The sequence below is a fragment of the Crotalus tigris genome, unplaced genomic scaffold, assembly GCF_016545835.1.
Source record: "Crotalus tigris isolate CLP2741 ecotype Arizona unplaced genomic scaffold, ASM1654583v1 scf7180000023830.6690815, whole genome shotgun sequence".
Taxonomy (NCBI): Eukaryota; Metazoa; Chordata; class Lepidosauria; order Squamata; family Viperidae; genus Crotalus; species Crotalus tigris.
The window spans coordinates 3,368,531-3,391,499 of NW_024100214.1; the positions used below are offsets into that span (position 1 = coordinate 3,368,531).

The following is a 22,969-nucleotide window of genomic DNA, read 5'->3' on the forward strand; positions in this document are numbered from 1 at the left end:
ATCTTGATTCTATCCCTCTGTTAATGCAGCCTAGCACTGTGTTGGCCTTTTTGGCAGCTGCAGCACACTGCTGGCTCCTATTTAAGTGATTGTCCACTAGGACTCCAAGATCCTCTCACAGTCTTGTCCAATCTCATTCCATCAGTAAAAGCCATTTTCACATAAGGAGAAACTTACCATTGCATTCATATCTATATATCTATATCTGATAAATATCCTAAGTGAAAATCACAAATAATAATTGCTTCAAAGCTTCTTTTTATTTAAACTTGGGCTGTTTAGCATCACACTTCTTGGTAGTAATCTCTTCTTGAAGGCAAATTCTTAACCAGACTGAGAATACAACAGATCTAAAACCATTTTTACACGAACAATATAAAACACATTCAGCCATCTTCTTTAGCTAATGTCTACTGAAACACTTGAAAACAACATTCCAAAAATCAATGCTTTTGGCTAATTCTCCTGGCTCAAACAAGTCTTTAAGATGCAACTGGTACTTGGATAGTTTAGACTGCAGTTCTTGATTGTAAAGTGCTTCTGTGCTCACTTTACATATCAGGCACACCAACTTATATAAAACCAGTTGAGATACAAAAATATGGTTATTACAAGAGTACCAAATAGCACAATACTACAATTATTTATCATTAACATCAAATGTATATTTGTCCTCCAAATGATAGTTTTCTTTAAAGTGATAACTGTAGTGTAGATCCAGAGAACAAATTTAGCATACGGTGAAGCTAATGTCAGCCCTTATAACAATGAATACTCAGCATGTCCCAACCATTTTTATTACCTACAGATATTATTATAAATAATTTTCACAAGTTGTATGAATGTTTTATTGCACATGGTACAACATGTATTCTCACCCTTCATTCAACAAGTTTAGATTACTTACCCTCTGTTTTCCCATGCAGACAATGGCATGTTTTGGAATTATTCTTAAAAAGTTATATTAAAAGTGGGGATAGGAGGAAGCACACAAAACCATGTCTTGAGCTACATGGTTATTGTAACTCCTTCCCCTTGTAAAGTCATTAAAAGTTCTCAGTTAGAAAATGCAGTACCATTGGCTTTTTTCCACTGCAAAAAAAAAAAAAAAAAGTATATGCAGATGTACTGCATATATGATCAAACATATGTTCTGCTTTGCAGAATTAGGGTTTCCTGGTCTATATTCCATTAAAGATCATTTTACATATGGCTTATTGCTGTTTGCAATTAACAATATAGCTTTCAGTCTCAGAATCTGTCAGCTGCTCCTATGTTTCTTTTTTGATTAATGCTTTGGACTGAGTTTTACCATGGAAGAAATCCCAAGAAGAAGAAAAATGACACAGTGATCATCATCAAGCTATTCCGACAACCTAAACAGCTGGCAGTTAAGATCAAGAATGGCCATAAAAGCCTGAGGGTTTGTAACATGCAGCATTAAGAAATAAAAAACAAAGGAATTACAGAAAAAAATGCCTGTTCATAAGATACCGTCAGAAGCCAAAAAGTGTATATATCAACCAAAAGTTACCATATGAAAAGGTGTGCATTGAAAAGATTAGTTGCATCTTTTAGTGACAGCTTTCCAAAAAGCTATTTGCCACTACCAGAATGCTCTTCGCCATTCCACAAACTTCCCTCCCATGGATAAAATTGCACCAATGCAGGAATTATGTCCATGTAAGATATGGATGTATGTTACTATGGTACTGCAACTTCAAGAAGTCTGTTATTTTTTCGCTTGCAGGTGGGGATGCTGCCATTTTTCTGGTTGCTTCGTACAAATTTCACACAGACTTTGTCCTGTCTGAACTGAACCAGGAACCTGGAGAAAGCAAAAACATAGGGAGTAGTTAAGGAATGTACCCACCACATGTAGGTGTATCAGCAAAGAAAGAACAGATGTTAATAGCTCACAAATTCTCTTATATTAGTAATAAAATAGAACTAACAGCACCTTCTGCCATAGTACAGGTAGCTTCTGACTTACAACAACAATTGAGACTGGAATTTTTACCACTAAATGATGCAGTCATAAAGTGATGCAGTCATAAAGTGCAACCAAACTGATAAGTAAGTGATCTGATAAGTGACAGCAATTCCTGCAGGCACAGTTGCTGCCATTAATTGAATCCCATAATGAGCCGAGGTGGCGCAGCAGTTAGAGTGCAGTACTGCAGGCCACTTTAGCTGACTGCGTTGAGCAGGTCAGCGGTTCAAATCTCACCGGCTCAAGGTTGACTCAGCCTTCCATCCTTCCGGGGTACGTAAAATGAGGACCCAGATTGTTGGGGGCAATGTAAAATATATATATATACATTGCTTACTGGTGTACCCTGCTTAGAGAGTGCTTGCACTTAAAGCGGTATATAAGTCTCATAAATAAATAAATAATAGGCAAGACAAGTTCCTGTTGACTTCCTACAACAAAGTCTTCTGGGAATCCAGCAGGAAGTTGCAAGTCCCAAGCTTTCAGGCAGGTTAAGTGGCTGCTGCTGGAAAGGGAGCAAAAAGGTGTGACACAGGTGTACAAGGGTACAAGGGAGAGTGCATGAGGAGGTGTACATGAAAGACACAGCATGAGTCAGAGGGGGTTAGGGAGGATATGTGAGAGGGGTCACGTGGGTCAGGGAGCGTGCACAAGTGGGCTGGTGTGAGCACAGAGGAGCTGGAAATAGAGACATGGATGGGGGAGACCTAGCCGAGTGATTTGCAAACTTCCCTGCTGGCTCCTCATTGACTTTCTGATGAAGCCGGCAGAGAGGGTTGCAAATGGTGATTATGTGATTGCAGTGTCAGAAGGAATGGGTTGCCAAGCATACAGATTGTGATCCTGAGACCGCAGGGGTGCTGGGATGGCTGGAACTCCAAGGGCCAGTTGTAACCACTATTCATTCAGTGCAGTCATAACCTGGAACGGTTACTGTCCGAATGGTTATAGGTTGAGGACTACCTGTAGTTTTCTTTTTGTACACTATGTTTCCAATTATTTTTCATAACTCCAAATTTGCCTGCAGTAAAACCAATGCCATTGGGCAAAGTAAGACAGCCTGGACAATTCCTATTGGCTTTTGAAAGCCAATAGAATTAGACTCTATTCAAGAGAGTCTATTCTATTGGCTTTCAAAAGCCAATAGAATAAAAGGGAGTAGCACAGCTAAGGAAAAGGGGGAAAAAAATAGCGGACTGCGTTGTTTGGCGACCCCCGTGAAATGGTCATTCGACCCCAAATGGGGTCTCGACCCACAGGTTGAGAACCACTGGATTATGCAATTGATTGTTGAATTTACTACAGAGATAGGCAACCTTTAACTCCCCTCTAAACTCCCATGCTGACCAGAGATGATGACAAAATCCAAAATATTTGGAAAGCACAAGGTTGCCTATCATGGTTTTCAATGCTAATGAGACTAAATGTAGAGGAGAAATGGGTGTATGTAGAACAGGCTTTCCTTATATGGTATCTATAACACTCCTACTGCCGTAGCTGTATTTTCCCTGACTTTTGTGGTAGGCTATTTTTAACAGCACTACGTTTGTTAATTTATTTTCAGAAGGAATGCTCTTGTTACATGATTTCCCTGCTTTGATTTCAACTTATGAAAAAAAAAATTAATAGAAACTATTCAAATCAGACAAATCCAAACATACTCATCAGATATTTCAATGCTGAGCTTCTGCTTGGTTTGGCTAAGCATTGTGCGGTAGAGCTTTGTGGCCATTTCGATCAGATGTTCACTGCTGAACAGGAAATCACCCTTTCCAGCTGCTCCAGATCCCTAGAAAAGGCAATTAATCAAGGTATTGAAAAAAATCAAATGGATCAAGTTGGCTGAAAGCATGAAAGGTACCCTGTTCTTTTACTCTGTAATACTGTAACCCGCAGTTCTTTATTACTATTGTCAATGATGTTATTTTATTCCTACCTCTTTGAGATGCACAGCAAAGAAACCATCACTTTGAGAGCTCATGGACACTTTAATGACATCCCCTAAAGGAACCTCTGTCTTGATTTGCCCTGATTTCTGATCAGCAAGTAGGACATTATTTTTTGTGAGCAAGAAAATCCTAGCTGTGCACTGGAAAAGAATGAGAGGGATTACTTTTGTGCAAATTCAAAAATATTGACTACCAATGCATTAATGCCTCTGTGCAAACATTTGTAAGTTAACTAAAGAGGAAGACAAAGTAGAGCTGGACTCTTACGCTTCCTGTCAAATAGGTTATAGATTATTATAAGGAAACAGTTATCCATGCGTGATTGATGTTTACATGTTAACTATTGCACTCACGGAATCACCATCCTAAACACACAGAAAGAAGAAAGAGAATTGCATATAACATTAAAAATCTAAACTATTAAATGAAATAATGATTGCTATTCCTTCATACTGGGGATCAAAACTCAAAGAATACAAGGTAACCCAGAAGAACAAAACTCTCTCGGATGCCTAAATTTGGATAAAATATTTTACACGAGCCAATCTTTCCCCATGTAGAAATGATTTTACCTTTCCGTTTGCTCTATTAATTTTGTTTACTACTTCAGCAATAATAATTTTTTCTTCAGCAGCATCCTTCAGTTTCTTGTACTTGGGGTTCTTATTGATTTCAAGATAAGCCCCCTGGAAAGGCTGTGCAACACTTTAAGTAAAAGAAACATAAATATAATCAAAATTCAAATACACATGCAATACTCTAGGTCTTCTTGACAGATCGTAAGCCTTCCAATCACCATTGCACGGCTGGATGGTTGCTAGATGATCTTTGACTGTTTTCAAAAACCTAAACAGAGTTAGATATTAAGCCACAAAGAAATATCATGGCTACAGTTATCCAGAGAAGCGGGCTAAATTCAATCAGTTCCAAGTATGGAGTCCTTGGTGCTCTCTGAGCTTGGTTGTTTGCTTGCTGACACTTCATTACCCAACTAGATAACATTATTGATGTTGGTGAGTGTGGGGTTTGCTCCCTGTTTATATGCAGTAGCTTGCCCTCCCACTGTTGGTGATGGTATGGTTTTTTTCCCTCCTGGGAACTACCACAGAGGAACAATCAAGGAACTATCAAGGAGAAACCCACAGTTCCACCAACACCGGCAGGACAAGAGAGCAAATTCCACACTAACCAGCACTGATGATGTTGCTTAGTCCAGGGGCCCCCAACCCCCAGTCCGTGGACTGGTACCGGGCCGCGACATGCCAGCAACTGGTCTGCACAAAAAAAGCAAAGCCCCATCAGTGGGGATGCAAGCAGCACACAAAACCACACCTCCTCTGGTCTGCGGAAAAACCTCTCTCTGTGGAATCAGTCCCTGGTGCCCAAAAGGTTGGGGACTTCTGACTTAGTTGGATAATGAAATGTCTGCAAACAAACAAGCTGAGTACTAACCAAGGACTCCATAGTTCAATCTTGAGGTACATGTATGATCTTCAACTGGAATCAATTCCACGCTCAAAAGACTCTGCTTTTAAATTCTGAACCTTAACTGCAATAAAAGATTCTATGTGGTCAGATAAAGTAAAGATAAATCAGCAATGGCATTCATTTTCTTAGCATGTAGTCCTCCTTCTGTGGCAACCTTTCCTCAACCTTGATAGAAAAGATAAGCTTTTGAGCTCCAGGTACTTTAGCCTAATTCCCATTAACCTCAGCCAGTATGGCTAATGGCATGCAATAATGGGAGTTGTAATCCAAAACTTATGGAATAACTACAGGAAGTGCCTATCCTAGAACACGTTTAAGAAAACAGACAATGATTCAGTTACCATCACAAGTACTAAATTAACCTTAAATTACAAGATATCATATTTCTCATGACATCTTTTCTTATAAATTGCAACACTCTTCTTTTTGTTTCCAAATGAGGTAAAAGAATGTTAACAATGTACCAATTCCTTAAGCAAGCAAAATGTACTGTCTGAAACAAAGAATGCTATCTTGGATTGATCTGAAAACTGGAGACATGTTTTTACCTGTTTAAGAAACTGATAAGATAAAAACTATTAGATACTCTACAAAAATAACTGGTGGGAATGGGGAGGGCAGGGAATATATGAACAAGTCTTGCAGAGATTTAAAGAGATTTAATGTTTGATTTTCTTCACCATCAGGTTGCACTATTTGTTGCATCTTTATGAAAACTAGTGAAAGAAATGGAAGGCAGGGTAAAGATTGGACAGTGGATGGTATGCATTGCTAAGGGCTGAGGTTGGAACCATAATGGTCCAGTAGTTGAAGTGGTCCTTCTAGAGTTACTAGAAGGCAACTGGTGGAAGTACAGACATAGTCAGAGGAAGACTTGCCAGGCTGCAGATCCAATCAAAAGAGATGGATTTTAATATCTTTATTCCCTGGTTGAAATGCAAGGAATAAAGAAGATGGCTCACCCATTGTGGCATGTTTCTTCGTGGAGGCAGCTATCATATTTGTTGATAACTGGAATCCAGATGGGCAGGGTTGGTGGGAAAGGAGCCAGATTGATGCCTTGCAATGTTAACCTGAGGTTCTTATAGTAGTTGAGGATATGGATACATGCTTTGCTACTTATAGATCAGAGCCATGTCCTACCTGCTCTCTTTGGGCAGCCCGCTGTGATATGTATTACTAAGAGGTGATTAATGCCCCGCTAAAGGAGAGTGAGATGCCACCTGCCTTGAAAAAAGTGGTGATGCACCATCTCTCAAAGAGGGTATCCCCCAATCCTGCTGCACAGTAACATTTCTGCCCAGTCTCCAGTGTTCTCTTTCTGGGGAATATTATTGAGATGATGGATACTACAGTAGAAGAAATTGATTTTCTGTTTCCTTTCAATTCCCATTCAGGCCTAGATATGAATGAAAACAGCACTGGTCGTCCTGGAGAAGGTTCTTAGGACATAAACAGGGAGACTGTACCCATCTTGTGTCTTTGCGTTAGACCAGTGATTCTCAACCTTTTTAATGCCGCGACCCCCAACTGGTCGTAAGTCAAGGACTACTCAACTGGTTGTAAGTCGAGGACTACTCAACTGGTGCAGCACCGTTTGCAGAATGGGACTTTTGGTGGGCTCAGCAGGGCAGAGACAGCCTGGACAATTCCTATTGGCTTTTGAAAGCCAATAGAATTAGACTCTATTCAAGAGAGTCTATTCTATTGGCTTTCAAAAGCCAATAGAATAAAAGGGAGTAGCACAGCTAAGGAAAAGGGGAAAAAATGGCGGACTGCGTTGTTTGGCGACCCCCGTGAAATGGTCGTTCGACCCCAAATGGGGTCCCGACCCACAGGTTGAGAACCACTGCGTTAGACCTTTCGGTGAATTCAGTACCATCAACCATGGTATTTTTATGGACCGCATGAAAGATCAGGGGACTGGAGGCACTGTTTTATGGTGGTATTCTGCTCCTCCCTACGGTGGGCAGTTTAACATTTTAAAAATGTTAAAATATTAGGGCGCCTATAAGCATCTTCACTCTCCAAACTGAAACTTGCTATTTCTTACCCACTGAAGCAAGAACATTAAATTGATTTTTATATCAAGATGATTAAACAACATCCATTTTTAACCTACAAAGCACCCGCACTTAATAATCTAGTTTGCAGGCTTTGTGTGTGTGCCTAACCAAGTTAAATATCAATGTTCCAGCTATCAAAGCATGGAAGAACTAGGTTATCAGAACACTAATTAATTAATTTACTGTATATATTCAAGGAAGGATGTTGATGATCTCTAAACTGGCAATGGCTCAAAAGTGGCAGTCTTTGCCAAAAAAAGATAGGATAGGATTTTCTGGCAAATTTCTTCCCAATCTGGGTGTTGCAGATGTTGCAACCTCAGCAAAGTTCATTACCTGGCTGGATATAAAGCTTTTCTGTCCTTGAAAAGTTCACTGGCTTCCAGTTTTTCTTCATAAATGAGTTTCTTCTGGTCCGTAAACTGGTCCCTGTATTTTTTACACTGAAAATAAAGCATTGCAAATGAATTTGAAGCCGGACTGTTCTTTTCCTATGCTTAAGATATACATCAGCTTATAGATGCTACTATAAACCTAACAGTCCATGTCAACATCAGTTCTCAATTTACATTTACTGTTTCTCTTCTGAAAGCACAGGTGATCCTTGTTTAGCGCCTGCCTTGCTTAGCGGCCACTCACAATTATGACAGTGATGAAAAAGTAATTTTACGACCCAATCCTTGCATTTACAACTTCCTTAGGTCTGTAAAGTAAGGGAAAGTTGAGGTAAGATCATAAGCTCAGTCACTGCTTCATTTAATGACTGTTTTGCTTAATGACTGAGTTGCCTGTCCCAACGGTGGTTGCTACATGAGGGCTATCTGTATGTTTATCACAAAATTCACTAAAAGAACATTAAAAATATTTTTTATGAATTTGCTGTTCTAAAACTAATTACTTTAAGATAAGAACTTTCTTAAATGGAATTTGTCTCCTGGTGATTAAACACAAACAGGTCCGTGTGTGCGCACACATACACAGACAGAGTCTCCTTCTCTCTTCTTTCTTATATATAATTTTATTAAGAATGTTGATTAGAACAGCAAAATCTAAACCAAAGTAAGCTTCAAGAAAGAGAAGAAAATAGAAAAGGATAAAAGCTGCAAGTAGAAAGAAAAAAAGAAAGAGAAGAAAAATGAACATAAAAGCGAAAATACATAAAGAAATGACTTTCAACCTTCACCACAATACGTATAAACAAATTTAGTAACTCTTCACCTCCCATCCCCGGTTCTGAGGTTGCAAACAATTATGTCTTTATCCCATATCCCATCCCTTATCAGTAGCCAAATCCATAAAGCATCATCTTTTCAGTCCTGGTGTAAGCAGAAAGCCCATAAAGAATTATCAGAACTAAAAACATATTTTCTTCGAACCTTGATCAAATAAACCAACTTTATATTCCTCCTTTAATCTTAATCTTGGCTTAATCTTACTTCATTCAAATATTGTCATAGAATTTAATTTCTCTTTACTTTGTCTTTGTCCTATTGCACAGATAGGATTAAATTTTAAATCTTTAGTTCTCCTCTAATGTCCAGTTTTTAAATCCTGAAATTACTTATCCCTTTTATCTCTTTCCCAAACCAAACAGATTCTATTTCCCACCAAAAGCTGTTTGCTCTGTAAAATTAATTCCAAAATTTTATTGTAAAAGTTTCAATATTCCAAATTTATCTGGATTCTTAATCTATTTATAATTTTCTAAATCAAAATCATATTTAGCTTTTTTCTGTTTATTTCAATTTTTTAAAACTCTTAGCCTTATAATTAACTTTTCTTTTGTTAGATACGCTTGAAGATAAGCTTAACCCAATAAAGACTTTTCAAACTTGTGGTGCCAAAGATCTTTAATAATTTTTAATTGGTTAATAGGTAATTTCCCAAAGCAATCAGAAAGTAAGATTCGCAAGCTTACTGTCCTTTAAAAGGTTATGCTGCAGTTGCTAACAAGATGACTAATCATTTTGTCTCTCAGTATTCATACCTGCCGAAAACTGCTGCTTTGTGGTGTCCTCACAAGAAGCAATAGCCATCCAGAGCATATGTGGGTGATCTCTCATCCTCTCCTTATCCATAGATTTCCAAAGAACTGGTCTACTCACCAGTTCCTTGGTCTCTGCTGCAGTTGTCAGATCTGTTTTCACAGAGCTGTCTTCAGTTTACTACACTTTCTCTGGAAATCTATACATACAGACTTTTCTTGCCCACATTATATGTGATATTGCCTTCTGAGATTTTATCAGTTTGGATCTTAACTTATTTGAGGTCAGCCAAGGTCAGCTAGGTATCACCACCTGCTGTGACTTGGTAAAATACATTAATATATGAATACATATGACTATGCCGTGATAAAATGTATCTTAATAGGAAAATATGTTTACTCACACATTAATTGGCTATCCACTCACGTAAATTAGGGAGTGACCCTAACATTTTGAGAACATGTATTTTCTTAACAGGGATGTTATTATTTACTATTAATGTTAGTACTATTTTTATTATTATTATTTAATATATTGTAAAAAGTGATCGCTATTGCTGGTCTACGACCGTAATAAAGTTTATGAAATTAATAGGAAAATATGAAAATTGACAAATGAAGTGGTTAATGTTTGATCAGGTACATTTTTCATTTTGGTTCCACTACATGTAGCAATTAAACTTTATAATGTGTACCTTCTTCAGTACAAGTGTGGGGGACAAACATTGCATTTCTAGTTTCAACTGATTTGTCTGGGGAATTCCACTTTTAACACATTTCATATGCCATATCATAGGTTGGACTTTGCTTGAATTCTAGTAAACAGCTCCAGATTTTTGTAAACAGGATTTAACAGTGACCTTGACTTATAACACTGATGGATATATACAAACTAAGATAAATACTCCTTTCCTAAGAACTAAGTAACACCAAGGTTACATGTAAATTATAGAATCATGCCTTTTAAATCAATTTCATTGTAGCCACTGAATTTTGTATAATTTGGTAAACAATTTTAATAGAAACAGAGTACATGAACATGGTGAGAAGTTTTACTTTTTGCATCTTTTATTAGTGATTTTCAGCTTTCTTGCTTAGGCTATTAATAAAAGTACAACCAAAATAAATGATTAATTCCAGAATTATATTATTACCCTCCACAAATGGAATATCCTCTTCAGTTCCTTATGAGTTAAATCCAAAAACAGGTAAGGCCTTGCTGGCCAGTTTTTGTCTACTGGTGATAAAGAAGGCATCTTATTCTTCATTTCAAAAAAGTATTTCTGAATCTAGGTTAAAAAAAAAATAGAAAAAACATTTTATTTTCTCAAAAATAATAATTACAAATTTATTTATTTAAGGATTAAATAAATCTCTTCATGAAGTGGTATCTTTAAAGCCCTTCATAGCCTGGGTTAGATTACCTAGAGAACCATCCTTATCCCATAACTCAGTCTGCCCTACCTGGTCAGGTAAGGAAGGTACCTTGCGGATCCTGCTAGCCAAAGAATTCCGATTGGTGAGGTCCAGGAAGGGAATTTTCCCTGGTGTGGATTCCCCTCCCCCCTTTGGAACATTCTCCCTCCCAGAGATAAGTTAGGCCCCCACTCTCTTGGCCTTCCAGAAAGGCATGAGAACACGCTCTGCAGTCTTTGCTAGAGCTCACATAGGCACATGTGGTCATTGTACTAGTTAGCTCCCTGAAAGCCCTCCCTCTGCCTTTTAATTAATTTTTAACATTGCCTGCCTCTTTAAATTTTATATACTGTTTTTTTATGTCCTGTGAGGGAGATGGGTGGTTTTAAAATTTGATTTTTAAAAAAAAAAAAAAAAACTCAGGCTCTTGAAGAAGCTGGAACAAAGATATGGCAGAGAAGTATTGTGCTAATACATATGGGAAGTCTAACCCAATTCTAAATTTTCAGTTATACCAGTTTCCTGGTATAAATAATTATTTCTCTTTTTTTTTCAGCAGAATAGAAATAAATATTTATACCAGGGAGAAAAAAAGTACTGATTTTTGGCAATGATATCTATCACTTTTATTTGCAGGCCTTAGAGAAAATTAACTAAATTGGAGACCATTTGCTGGATTTCAGTTAGAAAGCTTCAGGGGATTTGATTTCCTTTTAGACTGAGGGATATCACTTTAAGCAGCAGATGCAAAAATAAAAGCAGGACAATAGTATTTTTAAAAAAAACCCTTAGAGGGAGAGATGTTAAAAATGAAAGTCAGGATAATTATTTGATTTTACAAAAGAGTACCTTTTGCCTATGGCAAAGACAATTCTGGTACTTCACTCTTCACTTTTCTATGTATTATAAACACAGTGGTATTTCAACTAATCTTCTTTTTCTTTTTGTTCATACTGTAAAGTAAAATCTTCATACAACTGTCATAGTGTTGTACAAGCAAAATACTTACAATTTTTTGAAGTATAAATTCATAAATTTTCCTTCCAGCGTTGGCTCGGAAGAATTTCCTGTATTCTCTACGAACCTGGTTAAGTTAAAAACCTCAGAATAAACAGATAGCTTGCTTTTGGGGATGGGGAGCTATCCTAGCACACAGTCTTCAGTTTATGACTAGTTCTTTAAAGACAACTTTTTCTAACATTAGAGCTATAAAACAAAGTGGAGATGATTTCTCCCACAACATGGCTATGAATCAATCTAGACCACACACAATTTGATTTCATATCTACATATCTGGAAAACACAACTTGTAGGAAATAAAGAAAGCCACTCTAGTCACATTAAAACAGGACTGTTTCTAATTTTGAAAGCCTTATTATTATGGGTTTAAAGCATTAAGATACAACATTTTTCAAGTACAGCCACATAGAGATTCAGCAGCGATGCTCTTATTGATTTGGGAGTCACTTGCATGTTTGACACTTCCCATATCCACAACTGTCTGTTTTTCAATGTGAAAACAACACATTTACATTATGGACTAATGGACTTTTTTTTAAAGAAAGTATTAAGTGTTTTAAAAAAGTCCCTTATATTATCTTGACTTTTCTCTTTCTTTAAAAAAAGAGCAGAGATGCTAGAAAGGAGATGCATTTTGTTATTTCCCATAACTTATAACGGGGACATTATACTTGACACTTGTCAGTTCAAATTTCCCATTCATTTCAATATGGTATATCAGTGTAATGTAATTGCAAACAAACCCATATGGGGATGAAATAAAATGCCAAAAGACAATGTATTGTATAATTGTTAAGGGTTATGTTATGCATAATTTAAAAAATATATTTTTAAAAGTTTCTGAATATTTTAAAACTGCTAGGTTCCATACTGAATCCACTATGGCTGGGCAGAGTTTATATGTCCAATTATCAAAAAGAGAAAAGAAACAGCAATTAAGAGCACAACTCAACAACACAATGGAAAGGGAGGAATCTGAAGTGAAACAATAACCAATTCCAAAAGAGGTACAATAGAAGCTAAGTTAAATAATTATTAACCTTGCCAAATTCAATGAAAGCACACTGGAAAGAGCAATTGTGCTCCTATTATCAAGTACATAAAAGGAATTGTAAGACATGTATGTTTTACTGACAAGAAGTGTGGAGTAGGGATCCACGGGAACATATGAAAGTTGCACTTTTCATGGCATCAGAAACCTATGGTCTGAATAGTGAAGCAGTGCTTTCAAATATATAACTGACTTCTAGAAAAAACTGAATTAGACTACAATCGGAGGTCATTTCAGTGTGATTGTGTTTGGAACAAACAATATCTCACCTGAATTTCAAACAGTTTCAAATAGCTTCCATAAAAAGACTGATGTATATGTAAGTCCTAGTCATCTTTTGTCAGGTTGCATATGTGGAGAATCAGACAAATCCAACCAAAAGGCATAGACATGGGTGCTTTAATCTAATAACTTCTAATTTGGACTAATGTATTTACCTTCTCCATTTTCTCCAAATAGGCCCCGCACCTTACGTGCTGCTGGTGGAAAATGCACTTTGTTGGGGAAGAGCCTCCTGAAGAAATCACTACTATTCACCCCAAATTAGATTGGGGTAGGTCCACTTGAAGACATTTGTCAAGATTTGTGTGATTTAACACAACTAACAACTCTGATAGTCACTTCAATATACAATCCAAACTCCTGTAGAGCAAGACCCCCAAATGTCCAATAATCACATTTAACTTTTTTCCTACTTAATTCCAAAATACGATTAATTAACTTATTTGAATATATTCAGAAATTTGTGTGCAATAATGTAGACGCATTAACGTACAGCTTATAATATCTGTTTAAAAACATACAAGACTTTTTTTAAAGATCACAGAAAAAAAACACCAATTCCCTTAGAGATTCATGCTTGTTACAGCCCACAGCCCAGAAGTTTATTATGTGTTAGTAGATAGATGCCACGCTTTGATGAAATTATTATTAACATAAGGGAGTTGTTTAAGAGAGTACCTTTAGTCCAAGCCAGTAAGCCCATATGACTGCCACAGCATGCTTACGCCTAGCTTCCTCCTTCAAGCGTTTCAACTCCCTCCGAGCCTAAAATGTTTAGATAGTGAATCACAGAGACAGCCTGGTGCAGAAAGAACCATGATGAGAAAGAGAATGCTCCCCCTGGCAGAACAGATGAAAGAGCAATAGGCAACCCGTGGAACCCCAGCGTGCCGGTGTGAAGATTGAGTGGAAAGCTACTTCCCCAAGGCACATCTGAAGAATAAGTGGCAGACAGTCCCCTGTAGTAGCATTCTCATATAGGGCATTACCAAAGGGTGAATAATGGAAAAACCTTTGCAGAATCACAGCCCAACAGGAAGTTAATTCAGACTAAAATATTAGAAACCAGCTTATGAAGTCCATTCAGCAATGGCAAGTATCTGAAGGAAACCAGTTTAGAGCACAAATGAACCTTCTTTCATTTTCCCTTCATTTTTTTAAAAATTGTATTTTATTTTATTTTATCAATGCATTTTTCTCAAAGGGGGGGCCAGTCACAAAAGATATGCAATGAATACCATGTCTCAGCCATAATATTTTCAGTGTATAGCAGCAATGGAATAAACTTTTCTTTAAAAAAAATATCTGTGTTCCCTATAGGGTTTTCTGTTACTCCTTTTGATATTTTATTTAAAGATATTTATTGATCACGTTTGTACTTTAGTGTTAGTGGAGAACAGATGTCTACTCACTGGATACCAGCAGCAATAGACATAGCCAGGGACCTAGAACTCTGAAATGTTGGTTTGTCTATAAGAGATTTGCCTTGCAAATTTTGCTTTTTAAAAGATCTCAGTGTAAAGCATAACCTATTGTTTAAGTCATTCCGATGTATTTTGAATAGAAAGAAACACGTATCTATGGAGATTCTCAGTCATTCAGGTCATAGTTGTCCCAAAGATGTTTTTTCATGAGGCAACTGGACTTTCTTGTTTTTGAGGGGTCCTTGGTGCTCTCTGAGCTTGTTTTTCTTGCAGACATTACCCTAGATAACATTGTCAGTGCTAGTAAGTAGTGGTGTTTGCTGTCAATTTATATTCTGATGTCTTGCCTGTCTGGGTGGCTGGATTCTATTCAAGATTTTTTAATAAAAAGGACAAAAGCCTTGCTGATTACTATGGTATAGAGCAGTGTTTCCCAAACTTGACAATTTTAAGGCATGTGGAATTCTGGGAGTTGAAGTCCTCATGCCTTAAAATTGTCAAGTTTGGGAAACACTGGTATAGAGTATACAATCCCCAAATAATATAATATCTTTGCACATTTTCTCATAGTAAGGGATTGGTTGTTATCAACTTCTTTTACTTTATCCCAAAGTTGTTTTTTTCAAAAAGCAACTGGACTTTCAGACAGCACTTTTGGGACAACCATGACCTGGATGACTGAGAATCTCCATAGACTTCCTTTACTTCAGATGAGAAATGCTCAAATATTTCAGTTTAATCATCCAATCAGCACAACCATGCGTGTGAAATAAATCTCTCTTTATAATTCTCTAACTCAATGAAATCCTAATGCTATGTGTTGCCACTGAACTCTCAAATAAAGCAAAGTGTTACACTAAATAATACCTGCAGCAAATTATCAGGATGCAGATAGCTTTAACTTCCATTAGTATTGCTTCTTTGGTTCAATAGAAATAGTACTTTATATCGAACATCAATTTCTATTAGTGCTGTGTGAAGAAAGGTGGATATACATTGATGCAGCCAGTACATTGAGCTCTGGAAGTAATGTGATTTGTTCACTAAAAAAGAAGGTACCCAATGCTTCTCAGCATTCTTTCCTAGTGGTAGCCGAAGTTTTTCATGGTTGAATAATTCTAGCACACATGTCTGGTTCCGTACCAATCACTAAAAAGTCAACTTCCAGAGGAGGTGATGCTCACCTTTTTTATAGTACTGATCAGAGTTTTTGAAGAGTGCAAGGGCTACTGGTCCAGAAGAGGCTCTAAGTTAGCTGGCATAGGCATGAACTGCAGTATTTGCCTGTGATGCTCAGTGAATCCATAGGCCACCCATTCAATAAGGCTTTCAATACATGCCAAAGACAATTCATGCCAACCACTTCAGCACATACCATGTGGAATCTCACAGCATTTGTGGAAACTGCCTAGTCTAGTAGCCCTTGGTAGTACTGGAGGAGAAGGCTTCATCAAAGCAAAACAATCCTTTGAAGCTTCGTAGAGCCTTATTCTGTACTACTAAATCATACCTATTCAAGTTGTCCTCAAGTTATGACCACAACTGAGCCTGGAATTTGGGTTGTAATTCATAACAGTCATTAAGCAAGGTATGCATATGATTGCCTCACTCAATGACTGCAATTTTGAGCTCTCCCAACTGTGGTTGTTAAGCGACCATGTGAGGTCTAACGTGTTTAACCAAACGATAGCATCTAAAGTTCTCCATCCTCCAATACCAACATGCAATCTTTCCACGGTATTCTTGCTAAAAGCAACAATTTACTATGATCAGCTCTGCCATCATTTCCTATGCACTTCCCTCAAATTTGAGCACAAACCATGCAATTTCTCCACATGTAAGAACACTTTCCATATTATATTGTTTGACTTTCAATGGTCATCACATAGAGAGTGGGGGAAAAGGGGGAAACCTTCCTGCTGTGAAATATGTAATGCTCACAGGAATTTAACTGACCACATTTTGTCACTAATTCTACATTTTGGTTTCAACTTGATAAAAGGGCAGTTGCAGACAATCCTTAAGATATGAGCTGAGGTGTATGAAATTTGAAAAAAAGCTAAATGCTGTGGCAACCAGTAACAGCAAATTGTTGGCCACACTGGGGATGATTTCAACCATAATATCCGAACCCGGAACACAACACACAACTTCATACACTAAGTTGCAAAGTCCTGAACTGGCTCTTTAATTGGGATTGGTAGGATTCCTGGCTCACATGCCACATAGCTCTTGGTCATATTCTCCAATAAAAAATATACATGTAATAATAAAATTATATCACAGTATTTTGTGTGGGTTGAAAAAAAAAACCTGTTTCTTAGATATTAAGATGCACTTAGAATATAGGGACATTATGAAATTAATTAATGCAGTTACATTTTGTAATAGAGCCTTAGTTTAGGAACCTATACAAATATTATTGCATGAGCACTCCCCTAAACATTATTTGAAACATTTCAGTTTAGTAAAATACATTTTAGAGCCACTAGTCTAATCATTTTCTGGCTTAATAAACAAGCAATTAGTCCTATCTAGAAAATGGCATGCTTGGAATATTTTTTAGTAGGGATGATTTTCAAGTTAAGCTGGGAGAAGGTTAGAATAGAGGTTACTAGCAATCAGGTGCTCAGGTGTAATAACTTAGTAAAAATGATTATGAATCCTTTTTACTAATTAACGGGTAGGCAATTTGGGTAAGGAAGGGAGGGGCACATGACACTTGCATGTAGTACCTTTAATCCAAGCCAGTAAGCCCAAATAACTGCAATAGCAAGTTTATTCCTAGCCTCCTCCTTCAGCCGCCTCAGTTCCCTTCGCGCCTGTGATGTATTTGAAAATGAATTACAGAACATTCTGAGAGAGAAAAGGCTTGCTTCAATTTCCAATGGAATGAGGAAGTGAAAGAGAAAGACGAAAAGATTTCATACTGAATCAACGTAGAACCTTTACCAGCTAGACTGAAATTTGTTTAAAAGTACAGCCGCAAAAGAGGTCAGATCCAAATGTGATAAATTAAGCAGCTGGAAAAACATTTCTATGGTCTATCTAGACAACTTTTGTACCATGAGGTGACTGGGAAACAAAGATCTGTCAGCTTTTTCTTACCTGAGCTCCGTGCCAATAGGCTGCAATGGTTGTAACAGCTTCTTCACAGCGTTTCTGGTGCTTCAGTTCACGAAGCAGCTTTCGAGCCTGTGAAGCAAAAGTTAGCATTGAAAAACCCAGTTGCACAAAAAAATCTGGAGTGAGCAAGGTGTCAAACTGCTGGCCCACAGGCCAGACGCGTCACGCGGAAGCCGCACCCACCCCATTGCCAGCAATGGCAAAACCGTCCCGATACGTTGCGCGACGTCATGTGACATCACGAGTTTGACATGTCTGCTCTAAAGGGTTATAAAGGCTTCATCACTATTTTAATAAAGCCTATGACTGTGCAATTCTGCTTAGTGCCCCAGCATGCAAGGTTAAAAATATTAAAAACTTTCAAAATTTGTAAAACTAGAGCTGGGGGGGGGGGAGGAGATAGCTTTTGTTGCCTATAAGATATTACTGGTACTTGAGTAGGACTAGTGCCTAAACTAGCTTTTCCAGACTCATTGAATTCTACTGCTGACATGGAATTTTAAACCACAACTACTCATGTTTTAAAAACAATAAGTAGATTATACCAAACCTTTAAATGAAAATGGAAAAAAAGAGGGGGAGCAGGTTATTTTAAGCATAATTCCAACCACATTCCCTTTTATTTGATTAGTTTCGCACTTAAGATTCTTTTGGCACAAAAAGCTGGATGGGCTGTGATAGTTATTTAACCATTGAGGCAAGAATTAAAATTGACATGGCCTAGTTGCATTTCTACAACCCTGCCACTGGTTGCCTATTTGCAAATCAACCATTTGACCCAAGAAGCTGAATTGACAATGGAAATGTACTAAGAGGGCAATGTGTCTAATGGCAGTATTAATTACTTTTGGGAAGTGAGGGGTGCTGCCTTCAAGTCAGGCTTGACTCCTAGAAACTGCCTGAACATGTTCCTAGAGTTTTCTTGGCGCCATTTCTACAGATGGATTGTCCGTGTCATCTTCCTAATGTGACACAAAGGGACATACCCAAAGGTACCTATTTGGTTTCTGTGTCTGAGGAAGGACTACAATCCAGGTTTTTCTGTTCCTAGTCCAGCACTTTAGACCAAATTGGTATTCTTATTTATTTATTTAACTCAGGATAGGGGAGGTAGTGGGAGAGTATCTTACAGAAAAATAAATGTTTCGGTTTCTGATAAAATATAACTGGTTGATATTATGCCCTAAGGTCTCCAGTAACATAATTTTAGGTTTCTAAAGTGATAGGAAAAACAAGAAAGTCCAGTTGCCTTTTGAAAAAGCACCTCTGGGATTACCATGACCTGGATGACTGAGAATCTCCATAGAAATCTTTTTGTAGCCAGGAGATGTACTTTTTCTCTTTTAAAGACCAAATAGCCATGGCAATCATGGAATATAGTAAGGAGGTGGATTCCCAGAAAGTAACAGGAAGAGGCAACTCAGCCAGATATTATGTATGAGAGAAAGAGGGTGAAGACAGTCCCTCCCTAATCATTCACAGAGTATATTGTAAATGCAGATAGTAGAATCTCCAGTCTGGCAAGATTTTGTTTATAGATGTGAAACAATGAATTCAGCTTGGAAGATTCGCCATGTTTCATTCTTGGTTTTGGGCCTGACGCATTCATTTAGGAGCAAATAAAAATGTTTTGGCAAGTTTTGGGGTGGCTAGTATACATTTTAAAACCCAGTTCTAGCTGAGCTTAACACACTAAATTTAATTTTTTTCTTTTAAGCAAATGTTCATGCTACAAAAAAAAAATCCAGATTTTTTACACTAGATTTCTCTGGCATTAATTTGAAGAATGCACTATGGTAAGAAATACAGCTCAGAGCTACATCAGCCCATGCATGGTGATTCTTTGACACTGGGGTAACTCACTCAAAATCCTCTATTGAACTCATACAGTGGAAGAAAAGAAAGTCTACTGAAGCCATTCTCTAAACTCACTTTCCATCCTCTGATGTAAGACTGTACAATGATGGCAGAGCGCTTGATCTGCTGGTACTTCTTTTGTTGCTGTATTAAAAAAAAAATAAAGTATGTGCATATAGAAACATGTTGAGTTTTAAAATACTGTGTTACTAAATAAACTGCACACATTTTCATTCAGTTTCTATGCTATCTACGAAAGTCTACAGAGTACACTGCAACACACGATCCCTTCAATGGTTTTATTGTGATATATATTTTATGGGACTATCCTTGAGAATGCCTGCTTCTAAATACAGTTGCTTCTAGAAGCATACCTCTGCAAAAATAGCCCTATACCACTTTAACCATGACCATGAATCAAGTGCAAATAATTAAATTATGGTCAATAATTAGCATGATTAATAACTAAATAAGAGGCATGTAATCCAAGTTTTTAATTAACAATGGTTTTGTTGTAGCTGCAGTGAGAGAACACTGATTTTTCCCCATTATTTCAACCTTTCTGTTTACAAGCTTAAAAGCTGCTGTTTCCCAAACATACTTCCTAGCAATAAGACATAACCAAGAAACTTGTTTAGTTTTCCAATTAAATTCAAAGTGTTATTTATAACCAAGAGAAAAATCTACAGTGAGCTATTACTTAAGCAACTGCCTTATCATTTTTAAATTATAACAATGCCTTAATCTATCAAAATCCAAATCAGAGTATCCAAACTAATGTGCATTTTAACTTTCCATTATTTTTTTAATTAATTGGACATGATGTTAGCATTTCTTTTTTAAATTAGTCATCCTGAAGAGACAGAAACAGAACCCAACAAATAAAATCCTATCTTACCGCATATTTTCTATACCAGGCGGAAATCACAATCTGACTTTTTTTCATGAGAAGGAAATACGTGCGGCACTTCCAGCCCCTGTAAATTTTTTGGATTAAGGTAGCCAAATCCTCAAGACGTTGTTTTCTTAGGTCTTCTAATTTGAAAAGCTGTGCAGATTTGGGGAAAGAAAAAAGGAACATAAAAATAAAAATCAATACATATTTACAATAAAAGTACCTTGTTCTCTAAAGAAATTTAGATTGGTATGTTGTCTAAAATACCAAGTCTTGATGTACTAATTCCTTTGGTTCAATTATGAAACTCAACAGTTGACTTTTAGAATTTATGCATTTTTTTTAGTTTGATCTATTTTAGACCTGGTTTATGGAAGAAGCAAAGAGAATGTCACAATTTCAGTCTTCAGATGGAGGGAATCACATTTAATTTTTATTATTATTATTATTACAGATGATTATCCTTATAGGACAAGCTAGGATGCAATTCACCTTCCGATGTGCTAGTTTTTATCTGATATGGTTTTCAAGGAGTCTGCAGAAAATATTAAAATGATTGTCTCCATCTGCAGTCCAACCTGGTAAGATTATTATCATCCTCTGTGTGTGTGTGTGTGTGTGTGTGTGTGTGTGTGTGTGTGTGTGTGTGTGTGTGTGTGTGTCTCTGTCTGTCCATACATCTCTTTATTCTTGTCTGGAGTTCATAAAGTTTTGAGGAACATTAAAGCATATATTTTTATGCTACAACGGTAAAAATAATGCTGCTTCATTAACCATCATCTTGGTTCCCCCTCCCAAGCTAATTAATTTTGCCCTTCATTGCTTCAATCAAATTAAAACTCTAGTATCCTAACTGAAATAAAATAGAGGATAGACCTGTATTCAAATAATTTGTGTAAAGTGAGGAATATTACTTCACGTACGGTTCTTGGATTGCGGATGAATATTTTTGATCTACCCAAAGAGTATTCTTCTTCAGGGACTTCCAGCTTATTAAAAAGGACCTCTACACCGATTCTAAAAGGCAAACAAACAAAAATACAAAACATCTTTGTGAAAAAGTCTTTCTTTCATATGTTAAATTTGGGGGGAATGTCTTTTCCACTCACCTCTGGCAACAGCCCCGCACAGCCAGCCCATTTCTTTTGCAGCCAAAGGAGCAACTTCATTCTGCAGCTGAGAATGAAGCTCCACCCTGCATTTTTGCAGTCAAAGGTCTTTCTGCAAGGCCTCTGCAGTTTTCGGCTGCAGAGGCCTTGCAGAACCGAGCTATGGATTGAATCCATAGCTCGGTTGTCAGCTGCAGAGGCCTTCCGGAAAGGCCTGACTGCAAAATGCAGGCCTGGGGATGCCGCTGAAGAAGTGGGCTGGTGAGGAGAGGCATGGCTGCAAGGTACCGTATTTTTCCATGTATAAGATGTTATTTTTTTCCTCCAAACACCCTGTTCAAAAATCAGGTGCGTCTTATACAAGTGCAGCATTTTATACACGGAAAAATAATGGTAACCTCCGCAGCCCAAGGCATGCCTGTGTGGGTTGCCATGCCGCCTGGTGCAGGTGTCAAGCCCCTGTGGGCTTGCCACTAAAAGGAGGGGGGAGGGGCAAGATTATCGGCCAGCCGAACTTCCGGATTTGCTGGCTCAGCTGTTCGGCGCTCTGCCGAACAGCTGATCGGCGCAGAGAAACTCGCCTGCCAGAGCATCTTATACAAGGGTGCATCTTATAGACGGAAAAATACAGTAAGTGGGTGTGGGGCGTGTGGGGAGCTCAACACCCCCACCCTCGCTCTAGCTTGATTTTTAGAGCTTATTTTTGGGGTATGGCTTATATTAGGCCCACCCCCAAAAATCAAGCTAGGCTTATTTTCGGGGTAGGTTTTACTTTTGGGAAAAGACAATATTATCCAGCACTTTATGAAAAGATAGCTTTGCTATATAAACACTTTTTAAAAATTAGCCAAAAATGTTTACATCTCAAGGTTTTAGAAAACTGTCCAACTATGAAAATGGTAGCCACTGAATAGACATTCTGGTGATAATGACTGAGAGTTAGATTTTTTAGACATATGGTTTTCTTGGTAGTCCAGGATTTTTTTTTTTCCCAGCTAGTCTCTCACCCAAGCACTAACCAGATCGAACCGTGTGGTTAACAAAGGTAGGCTAAGTGCTACCATGTTTATTCAAAATATCTGTTTATATTCTATTGAAATATATATTTTAGAGCAGGCTAATATATATAAAGTACCACTGAATACAGTTATAAAGTACAATTAACACTGAAAGGATACCAACAATTACACAAAACATTAGGAAAGGTGAGGAAAACCCTCCCCAATATTAAAAAAAATGTAATATAAAAATGAAAACATAATTCTCTTAGACTAGAGCATTTTTACATGTCCTTCTTGCCACACTTTCC

The 22,969-nt window shown here is 37.5% G+C and overlaps 1 protein-coding gene across 4 annotated transcripts in view; it reads right to left on the reverse strand.

Annotated features, from left to right (window-relative positions):
* Window positions 1-241: 241 nt before the first annotated feature.
* Window positions 242-22,969, reverse strand: part of MYO1B (myosin IB) — a 128,138-nt gene continuing 105,410 nt past the window's right edge. For 2 of the 4 annotated variants that reach the window (XM_039321967.1, XM_039321968.1), the window contains exons 19-31: window positions 21,475-21,568; window positions 20,555-20,704; window positions 19,732-19,800; window positions 17,782-17,868; window positions 17,409-17,495; window positions 13,928-14,014; window positions 11,906-11,980; window positions 10,635-10,769; window positions 7,833-7,939; window positions 4,515-4,647; window positions 3,930-4,082; window positions 3,655-3,782; window positions 242-1,828 (exon numbers count right to left, since the gene is read on the reverse strand). In XM_039321967.1, coding sequence (XP_039177901.1) covers window positions 1,705-1,828; window positions 3,655-3,782; window positions 3,930-4,082; window positions 4,515-4,647; window positions 7,833-7,939; window positions 10,635-10,769; window positions 11,906-11,980; window positions 13,928-14,014; window positions 17,409-17,495; window positions 17,782-17,868; window positions 19,732-19,800; window positions 20,555-20,704; window positions 21,475-21,568 — 1,429 coding nt within the window. In that variant the 3' untranslated portion in view covers window positions 242-1,704. The remainder of the gene's footprint in view (window positions 1,829-3,654; window positions 3,783-3,929; window positions 4,083-4,514; window positions 4,648-7,832; window positions 7,940-10,634; window positions 10,770-11,905; window positions 11,981-13,927; window positions 14,015-17,408; window positions 17,496-17,781; window positions 17,869-19,731; window positions 19,801-20,554; window positions 20,705-21,474; window positions 21,569-22,969) is intronic. The other 2 variants (XM_039321970.1, XM_039321971.1) reach the window with 2 other exon arrangements.